General features: G+C 37.1%; 1 protein-coding gene across 6 annotated transcripts in view; it reads right to left on the bottom strand.

Moving 5' to 3' along the window:
* Positions 1–4,665: 4,665 nt before the first annotated feature.
* The window catches only part of GAB1 (GRB2 associated binding protein 1), a 125,430-nt gene continuing 120,352 nt past the window's right edge, over positions 4,666–9,743 (bottom strand). For all 6 annotated transcript variants that reach the window (XM_073892295.1, XM_073892297.1, XM_025874249.2 and 3 more), the window contains one exon: positions 4,666–8,965. In XM_073892295.1, the coding sequence (XP_073748396.1) occupies positions 8,807–8,965 (159 nt within the window). In that variant the 3' untranslated portion in view covers positions 4,666–8,806. The remainder of the gene's footprint in view (positions 8,966–9,743) is intronic.

Raw genomic sequence — 9,743 nt, 5'->3', positions numbered from 1 at the left:
TGGGTTTAGAATGATTTCCTTACTTCCTGTGGCCTACTCTTTCAATGCTTAGGCTTATTCTGATGTTTTAAAGTCCTTAATTCCCAATGCACTTGAGTTCCACTCGGTTCTCAAGACCTTCCATCCTTGGCCTCATCTCTTAACACCCAACTCTGCCTTTGAGATAGCTAGCCTCTAAGACGCTTCCAGTGATCCTTACTTCTTGGTATTCAAGTCTTTGTAAGTTTTCTTCCACAATCAATCAGGGGTGGACTATATGACCCATTAGAGTACAACAGAGATGACCATGTGTGGCTTCCAAGCCCACGTCATAGAAGACACTGAAGCCTATGCTTGGTGCTGGGGATTACTAGCTTTGGGGGAAGCCAGCCACCATACCACGAGGATACTCAAGCAGCTCTGTGAAGAAGCCCACATGAAGAGGGACACAGGCCTCCTACCAATTTGCCAGTCACGTGCGTGAGCTCCCTTGAAAGCAGATCCTTCAGCCCCAAGATGACTATAGACTCAGCTGACTTGACTATCATTTTTTTTAATTTATTTTTTTTATTATGTTCAGTTAGCCACTGTATAGTACACCATTAGTTTTTGATGTGGTGTTCAATGATTCATTAGTTGCGTATAACACCCAGTGCTCATCACAACATGTGCCCTCCTGAATACCCATCACCCTGTTACCTCATCCTCCCACCTCCCTCCTCTCTAAAACCCTGTTTGTTTTCTGGAGTCCAGAGTCTCTCATGGTTTGTCTCCCTCTCTGATTTCTTCCCCTTCAGATTTCCCTCCCTTCCCCTATGTTCCTCCATGCTATACCTCATGTTCCACATATGAGTGAAACCATATGATAATTGTCTTTCTCTGCTTGACTTATTTCACTTAGCATAATCCCCTCCAGTTCCATCCATGTCGATGCAAGTGGTGGGTATTCATCCTTTCTGATGGCTGAATAATATTCCATTGTATATATGAACCACATCTTTATCCATTCATCTGTTGGAAGGGCATCTCGGCTCCTTCCACAGCTTGGCTATTGTGGACATTGCTGCTATGAACACCTGGGTGCATGTGCCCCTTCTTTCCACCACATCTGTATCTTTGGGGTAAATACCCAGTAGTGCAATTGCTGGATTGTATGGTAGCTCTATTTTCAACTGTTTGAGGAACCTCCACACTGTTTTCCAGAGTGGCTGCACCAGCTTGCATTCCCACCCACAGTGTAAGAGGGTTCCCCTTTCTCCATATTCTCGCCAACATTTGTTGTTTCCTGTTTTAATTTTTTCCATTCTAACTGGTATCTCATTGTGGTTTTGATTTGTATTTCCCTGAGGGCTAGTGATGTTGAGCATTTTTTCATGTGTCTGTTAGCCATTTTTATGTCTTCTTTGGAGAAGTCTGACTGTCATTTTATTAAAGACTCTGAGCCAGAACTGCCCAGCCAAGACAATCCTCAATTTCTGACCATGGAAACTGAGAATAAATGACTTTTTTATTATGCCTATAAGCCATTACATTTTGGTTTGTTACAGCATTAGATAACTAGTACAATATTCATAACCTTTGACCTGATACACAGCTCTCCATATTTTGCCTCTTCTGACATTTTTACACCTCTCTTCTCAAAAAACAATAGCAAACTAATAATAAGTTGTTCATGTTGTTGTCTTTTCAGATGCCCTCTTTCCTTCTTGCCAACCCTCCAAGACCCAGCTCAATCTCCATCTCTCTGAAGCTTTTCTTGACTATGATACTTTGAGTCTTCTTCAGTAGCTCATCATTGGTACCTCAGAAGTAATTTACTGTCTCGTATAATGTTATTTCACACATCTGTAAATATAAAGATGACATAAATTTGTTTCCTACAGCACCTAGCATAATGCCACACTAGGAGCTAATGATTTAATTTTTTTTTTTTAAGATATATTTATTTGAGAGAGAGACACAGCTAGAGCAGGAACACAAGCAGGGGGAGCAGGAGAGGGAGAGCAGGCTTCCTGCAGAGCAGGGAGCCCGATGTGGGGCTCCATCCCAGGACTTTGGGACCATGACCTGAGCCGAAGGCAGACGCCCAATGACTGAGCCACCCAGGCGCCCCGCTAATGATTTAATTTTTAATAGGCCACCATCCAGTAGAATTGAAATGTGAGACAACAGTACTTTCTTCTTAGTCTGAACTTCAGAATTACTGTTTTGTCTAAGGATTGGAGTGAGCAACTTTCGGTCTCATTGTTTTGACGAAGTTTTTTTACAGAACTAGTTTTAGAGGTATTATAGGATATGTGTCTCACATACACAAGGGAAATTTAAAGCAGGGATAATTAAATAAATGTCTTAAGGTCATAACATGTGACAACAGTCAAGACCACAACCTGAGAGTAGCAAATGAAATTCTGTTAATAAGATATTGTGCCTCACCCAGCAAGAATATAATAATCTTTGTTTCTTTTAGCATACTGTCTCCCCCTCATGCCAATTTAATGGTTCCTGAAAGACAAAAGTTATGGCTAGCATAAGGAGAAACATGTTTCACTGTTAGTAAATGGCTTCAGAAATTCATGGACACTTTAATTTTAGAAGAGAAAATAATTTTGGAGTAGAGACTACCAATATATTTCAAGTTAAACTTCAAAAATCATTGCTTGGTATATGCGTAACAGGCACTCAGATTAATGAATTAATACCGGTATCAGTCAGGGTTTACCAGACAGACCGATAGAAGCGACTGATTGATCTACCCGTTCATCCATCCATCTATCCATTTATCTATGGGAGAGATTTATTTTAAGGAATCGGTTCACACAATTGCGGGCATGGGCAAGTTTGAAATTTGGAGGGCAGGCTGACAGGCTGGAAACCCAGGCAGGATTTCTATGCTACAGTCTTGAGGCAGATACCCTTCTGTGGGAAACCTCAGCTTTTGCTCTTAAAACAAACCTTCACTGACTGGATGAGGCCTATCCACATTACGGAGGGTGATATGCTTTAATCACATTTACAAAATACCTTCACAGCAACATCTAGACTAGTGTTTAAACGAACACATGGGCACAACAGCCTAGCCAAGTTGATACAACCATCACAATACTGTATTTGACAAAGTGGGCTTTTGGAGGGATTTGATTTGTTTTCTTTCCTGTACACCGTACAACCCTCATACTGAGTATTCCAAATGTTCTGGGCATCACATAGAACACAAAGTCAGAGACATATTATGCTAAGAGTTAATCACCAATGTAAAAACTGTAATAGTAATAAAACCCTGTTCTAATGAAGTACAGAAACACATCTTAGAAACTCAGTTTTCTATACATGTTCACTTATTTTATTACAAAAATATTTTTAATTTTAAAAAAGGGAAACAAAGGAGGAACGTTACCCATCAAAACTTAATAAAATGCCTTCCATCACTGACTCAGCTTTTAAATATGCAATAACAAATCCACAGAATTGCCAAGTTATTCTCTATGAAACTAATAAAACTGTAACTCAAAGAGTGTTTACCAGAGAAAGCAGCTTTTTTTCCAAAGAAATAATAGGCAGTCAGCAGTGTCACCATTTACAAGGTGACAGAAAAACAGATGAGTAGTGCATGATCTCAAAGAAGATAACCTCACATTCTCCAAACTCCCTAAATATCTAATGAGTCAGAGTTGCAAAATGCTGGAATGAGTAGGCCAAAGGACCAACACGCCATTCTTGGGGTTTTATGAAGTACTGGAGATGTTTGAGAACTCACGGAAATGAAAAAGCCCAGCCAGTTATCATTTCCCAAATCATGTTTTATATACAAAAAGTATTTTCTGATGGAAAAGGTTGCATGCAGACCCTTATTTATTGGCCTTTTACTCAACAAAAGTCTGGGAGCACTTGGCTAAATGAAGGCATAACAAGGGCATATGCATGTGGCAACGTCTCAGAGGTTTTTCTTATTAAGAGTGTGATCATTGTATTTCAGCACGATCTAGTGGGATCTTGGCTGCAGAAAATGAGTGACCCTACGGAAGTAGGGCTGGGGAAGTACAGCTGACTCGAACAAGACTTAGGGATGCTCACCCCTTGCACAGTCAAAGCCTACATGTAACTTTTGATTTCCCTAACACTGAATTACTAATAATTTTTTTTTTTTTAAAGATTTGTCAGAGAGTGGGAGAGAAAGAGAGAGTGCACACAAGCAGGGGGAGCGGCAGGCAGAGGGAGAAGCAGACTTCCCGCTGAGCAGGGAGCCCCATGTGGGGCTTGATCCCAGGACCCTGGGATCATGACCTGAGCTGAAGGCAGATGCTTAACCGAGTGAGCCACCCAGACGCCTTAATCTACTGTTGACCAGATGCCTGATGCCTTACTGAGAATACAGTCTATTAATTCATATTTGGTGTTATGTGTATTGTATACTGTATTCTTACAATAAATAAAGCTAACAAAATGCTATTAAGAAAATTGTAAGGAAAATACATTTAGAGTATTGCTCTGTATTTACTGAAAAAAATCTGAATAAGTGGACCCACACAGTTCAAACCCATGTTGCTCAAGGGACAACATATAATAAATGGCAGAATTGTTTTTTTTTAATTTATTTAGATAGACTCTAAGGAAGGGTTAGAAATATAAATTTATATGTCTTTTTGGTTCAGTCTCAGTATCCAAACTGACTAAAGTCTTGAAACCAAATTGTTTGAAAAGTTTTATTTGGTAGCAGAAAATATCTACAATTGGATCATTACAAAAAAAGTAGTCCAAGAGGGGGAAAATAAACTTATACATAAGATTTTGCTACTGAAATTTGGGATGATTATCAACAATTGATTCAGGTTACAACAACTTAACACAAAGTCATGCCTTTTTAGGTAAAGAAAGTAGAAGTTATGTTAATGCCTTGACTAAACAGTTTATTGAAACTCATAATAAACATTATAATGAACCTAAAGAAAGTTAAGTTTATGGAAGAGAAGACAAACTAAATTATTTCAAGCTATAGTAATATATAAACATACTTAGTCAGAGTAAAAACCAATTATCTCCACAACCTGGCAATCAACTTTTCATTCTATCAAGTCTATAATGTCTACATTATTCATTTACACCATGGCTTTTCATCTCAGAGCAGTCAGTATTTTAAATTATATACAGATTTACATATAACATATCACGTTATTGACAATCAATCTTACCCTAGGATATATATATATATATATGTATGTCTCTCTCCCTGTATCCACTTGATCATATGTACAACCCCTGCCATGGACCTCATTGCTTATCTGACAATAAAGGACAAGACCTACCAGAATGACCCAAAGACAGGATTAGGAGGGATCGGCTCACCTTGTTGTCTCTAAAATTTTACAGGCTCTTGTATTCATTCAAAATACTAATACCAATACTTTCAGTGGGCCAAAGAAAGAGGCACTAAGAGTGTTTGAAAGCATCCAATAATTATGATCACTGTCCATGGTATAGTCTACAGGCATAAAGTAGCTAACGTTTTAAAAAATATCAAAAATACTGTTTTCGTTAAAGGGGGGTAAGCAGATAACTTCTTACTATTAGAAAAAGAAAAACAAACACTGTTCAATTTCCAGCTTAAATGCACTTATGAAGATTGTGACCCCTGTTATACTCCAGAAGAAATTGACTTATGACCTTAATGTGCAAGTATAGCAGTATTTCTCTATCAAATTTAGTCTGTGATTAAATACAATGCTACACACACACACACACACACACACGCACAAACACACACACACACACACACACACACACACTCATAGTAGTACCTTATGGGATTCTCTAAAATGCTCACAGTAGCTTATACGATATTGATGAAAGTACAGAGTGTAGATAAAAACCATCTTTTATAGCTTACTAAGTGATACCTTCCATGGGTTAAGTAGCTTAAATTATTCAAGTTTAAATTTCAATTCTTAAAAGCAGAACTGTGCTTTGGTATTCAAACCTTCATAAAATTTTACAGCTATTCAAAGTAAGGAATAAAAAAATAGAAAACATCAAACCTGTGGGAGAAAAACACTTCTGACTTACAACGTTAACTGTCACATGATTAACCAGTGGTTTCCAACTCTTGCCTGGCCAAAACTCAGCTTCTTGGAGGTGATTAGGGTTTTAAAAAATTTTGTTTTTATAAATGTGTATTTTTAAAACTTAATAAAAATGCACATTCTAATGTGTTACATATCCCCCTTCCACTACAAGAATAATTTTCTTTTTAAACCTTGGAATACAACTTCAGCTATCTCTAAAGAACCTTCCAAGATGTGTGCTTAAACCTATTATTTACACTTACTTATGTTTGTGTGAATCAAAACTTTCTTGATAATATGCAAATAAAACAAATTGGCTGCTGAAGTTTTTCGCCAACTCTATAAGGCCAATTACACGTTTGTGTTATTCGCAAATTTTATTCCTAGTAGTGGACTAAGAAACTTAAATGCGAATCCAAAATATTTACACTGATAAAATGAACTTTTCAGGCTTTATGTGTTGGGGTTACATGAAATTTTATTGAAGAAAGATTCCACTGCTAAAAAATGTTTGGAAAATAATGCTCCATAAGAAAATGTCTTTTAATTTGTTAATACAATGTTTTAATGTGATTTCATTTTCTAACACAAACTGCCTAATACATTTCAATTCTTAAATTACTCTGCACAGTGGGAAAACTTCTAGAAATTAAGAGTGCTGCAGGTCTTCAAAAATAACTTGTAAAAAATCAAAAAACTACACTAAAAAAGTTAGTCTATTGCCTTAGACTCTTTTAATAGGTAGCTTTAAACAAGATTTCCATTTTTTAATTAATAATATACTTATTGAATATACTTATTGTTGTGTTCTAAATCTGAAAATGTGTTCAGCTTCCACATTAACACATTTTAGCATCTTCACACATCAACTGTGTTTTGTGTTTTAACAGTTTAGGCACATTTCAATAATTTTGGATTTTATTTTGTGGTTTCATTATAAAACAGCTTACGCACACCAAATTCAAACAATCTTTTTATTTAAAAATCCACCTGAAAATTCACTTCTGGATTTTAGTTTTTGTTTAAAAAGAAGCAAACATTTAAAAGCATCAAATGTTACTAGTCTACAATTCATCATGTTATGAACATTTTTTTAGTTCACGGGTTGGGGAAATAAACCCATTACATTGATTAGGCACAGTACTATGGCCAAGAGACCAGATATCAGGGCACATCTGTGTACTCAGGCAACAGTCAGAGGTCTGAATGGAGGGAATCATGCCTCAGCTGTGGGCACTCCTATCTCTGCCCCCTCCAAAAACTGTTAGTAAGCTCAAATCAATAAGAGATTGTATGTAACTTAGTTAAAAAACAAGCAAACAACCATACCTGCTTTCTAAATTATACTGCAAAGCCAAAACAGGTAAATATAATTGTAGCCTCACTATATAAAATTTGTGGTTTTGATATCATGTCACAGGACCATATAATAGGTGAGACAGAATTTATATAATTCCTCCGGTCATTTCAGAAATCTGGTTGGAGGAGGTCCATGACTATAAGATTTCACATTATAGCAATGCTTCAGTATTTTCTCGAATTAGGGCAGTGAATAGAAATCACAGTACAAAATCCTTAATTATTTACTGGAAAAGCAATAGGTGCTACATATGAGAATCGCTTATAGAACATCTATTTTTTTAATGTAGATATAAAATATTAATTGCATAGGGATTTAAATATAAGGCCAAGAAGAATATAAAGTAAAGCTAAAAAAATCATAGAAAGGGCACTATGGTGTCAAAAGACAGAATTTCATTCTTAAGAGTAATAAATCTGAATTACTGTCTAATTAAAAAAATCACAGTATGTTGCTATAACTAACAGTGAATGTCTGATTAAGTCCAAACTGGAAACCAATATTAGGACTTACAAGAACACTACTAAAGCTCATTGTCTAAACCTGATCAGTGTATTAGCACATCAGTGCCTGGTACGTACCTGATTAGTTATATAACCTATGTTTTGCAAATAATGTAAAGTTTAATACACGTTAACAGGTGTGAGAGCACATCATCACCGCATACCGTAAGTGATCTGTAGGCTTACTTGATAGTGTATTCCAAGGTGCAAGATCCCACCTGGCAGAATCTTCACTCAATGAACCAAAAACACTGTAATTAACAAAATATAATAAAGTTCCACCATTGAAAACTAAATGTACATGAACCAGAGAATTAGTTCCTGACACCAGTACATATATTATCCTCAGCATTTTGGAAGGCAGTGAATGATGAGTCCAATATACACTGTAGTCTAAGCTAACGGTTATCACCTCAAGTTTCAGGTAGAAAGGTAAATCGTGGATCTACTTCTCATTTTAATGTTGTTAGAGTGCAGTTTAAAGAGCAATTTCCAAATCTAAGAGTAGCTTAGTTAACTTAGTATTGTTATATAGAGTAGTGTGAGGAAAAACAAGAACTCCCAAAGGAATTATTGTTAAGGAACATTGGGAATACCCAAACCAACGTTTTAAATGAAAAAGTGCATAAATACAGTAATACTACAAGTGAGTTAACTATGGAACAAATGTTTCTCTGGGAGCTAGACAATACTATTTTCCCACATTATTTACATGTTATGAATTGTTCAGATACCACAAAGCACCATTTACAGTCTAAATTGTTTGATTTTGTCTGAAAGGTCCTTTGACTTCAATTCTACTCAGTTGAGGATCTACCTAGAACAGAAGTGTCAAGTCATCTTCAGTTAAACAGGATTTATCTTTACAATTCAGTTCTCTTTTGTTCAGAAACAGCGAAGCAATATTCTCATTTCACAATCTTGGCTGGTGTTTCAGATTCTGTGGACTGTCTCCCGTCTGTCCAGGCTTCCCGGGTGCTCTTTAGGGCCAGGGTCTTCTGTTGGTCAACCACAACATAATCTACTCTCTCATCAGCTACACTGCTGCCTGAGCCACTGCTCTTTTGCTAAAAAGCAAAGAAAAACACATATAAAAGAGTTCTGAGTGAAATTCAGTCTTAAAACGTTGACACTCACATGCTGTGAATAACTTGAAATTCTATTGGGTCACACACACAAAATAACATTACCTCAATTTAACAATGTTGTTTTTCTCCTAACTGTATACCGTTTTCCCCTTAAATTTAAAATCACTATGTAGGGCGCCTGGGTGGCTCAGTTGGTTAAGCGACTGCCTTCGGCTCGGGTCATGATCCTGGAGTCCTGGGATCGAGTCCCGCATCGGGCTCCCTGCTCAGCGAGGAGCCTGCTTCTCCCTCTGACCCTCCCCCCTCTCATGTGCTCTCTTTCTCTCTCATTCTCGTTCTCTCAAATAAATAAATAAATCTTTAAAAAAATAAAATAAAATAAAATCACTATGCGTATGCATAAGAATGCAGACTAATGCTCCTAACACGGATGGAATTCTTGTAAAATAGGGATCACAGGCACCAGGTTCATCTTAAGATACACAGCTTGCTTCTCCCTTTAGCTTAAGCTTCACTTTTTCAAGTCCTGAGAACATGTATCAGTGTTCACTTTCAGAGCTAAGAGATGTTTTTTTAAAAGCAGTATTTCAAGAATGGCAAACTACATGGGCTGACAGGACCTCCTCTTTTTTTTTTTTTTTTAAGATTTTATTTATTTATTTGAGGGAGAGAAAGAGAGAGACTGTGCACAAGCCAGGGGAGTGGCAGGGGGAGTGGCAGGGGGAGTGGCAGGGGGAGTGGCAGAGGGAGATGGAGA

Source organism: Callorhinus ursinus, unplaced genomic scaffold, assembly GCF_003265705.2.
Source record: "Callorhinus ursinus isolate GAN/ISIS: 27379988/994484 unplaced genomic scaffold, GSC_fseal_2.0 scaffold4, whole genome shotgun sequence".
Classification (NCBI taxonomy): domain Eukaryota; kingdom Metazoa; phylum Chordata; class Mammalia; order Carnivora; family Otariidae; genus Callorhinus; species Callorhinus ursinus.
The sequence above is the reverse complement of the archived record's forward strand: the minus strand, read 5'-3'. Positions and strand labels throughout refer to the sequence as shown.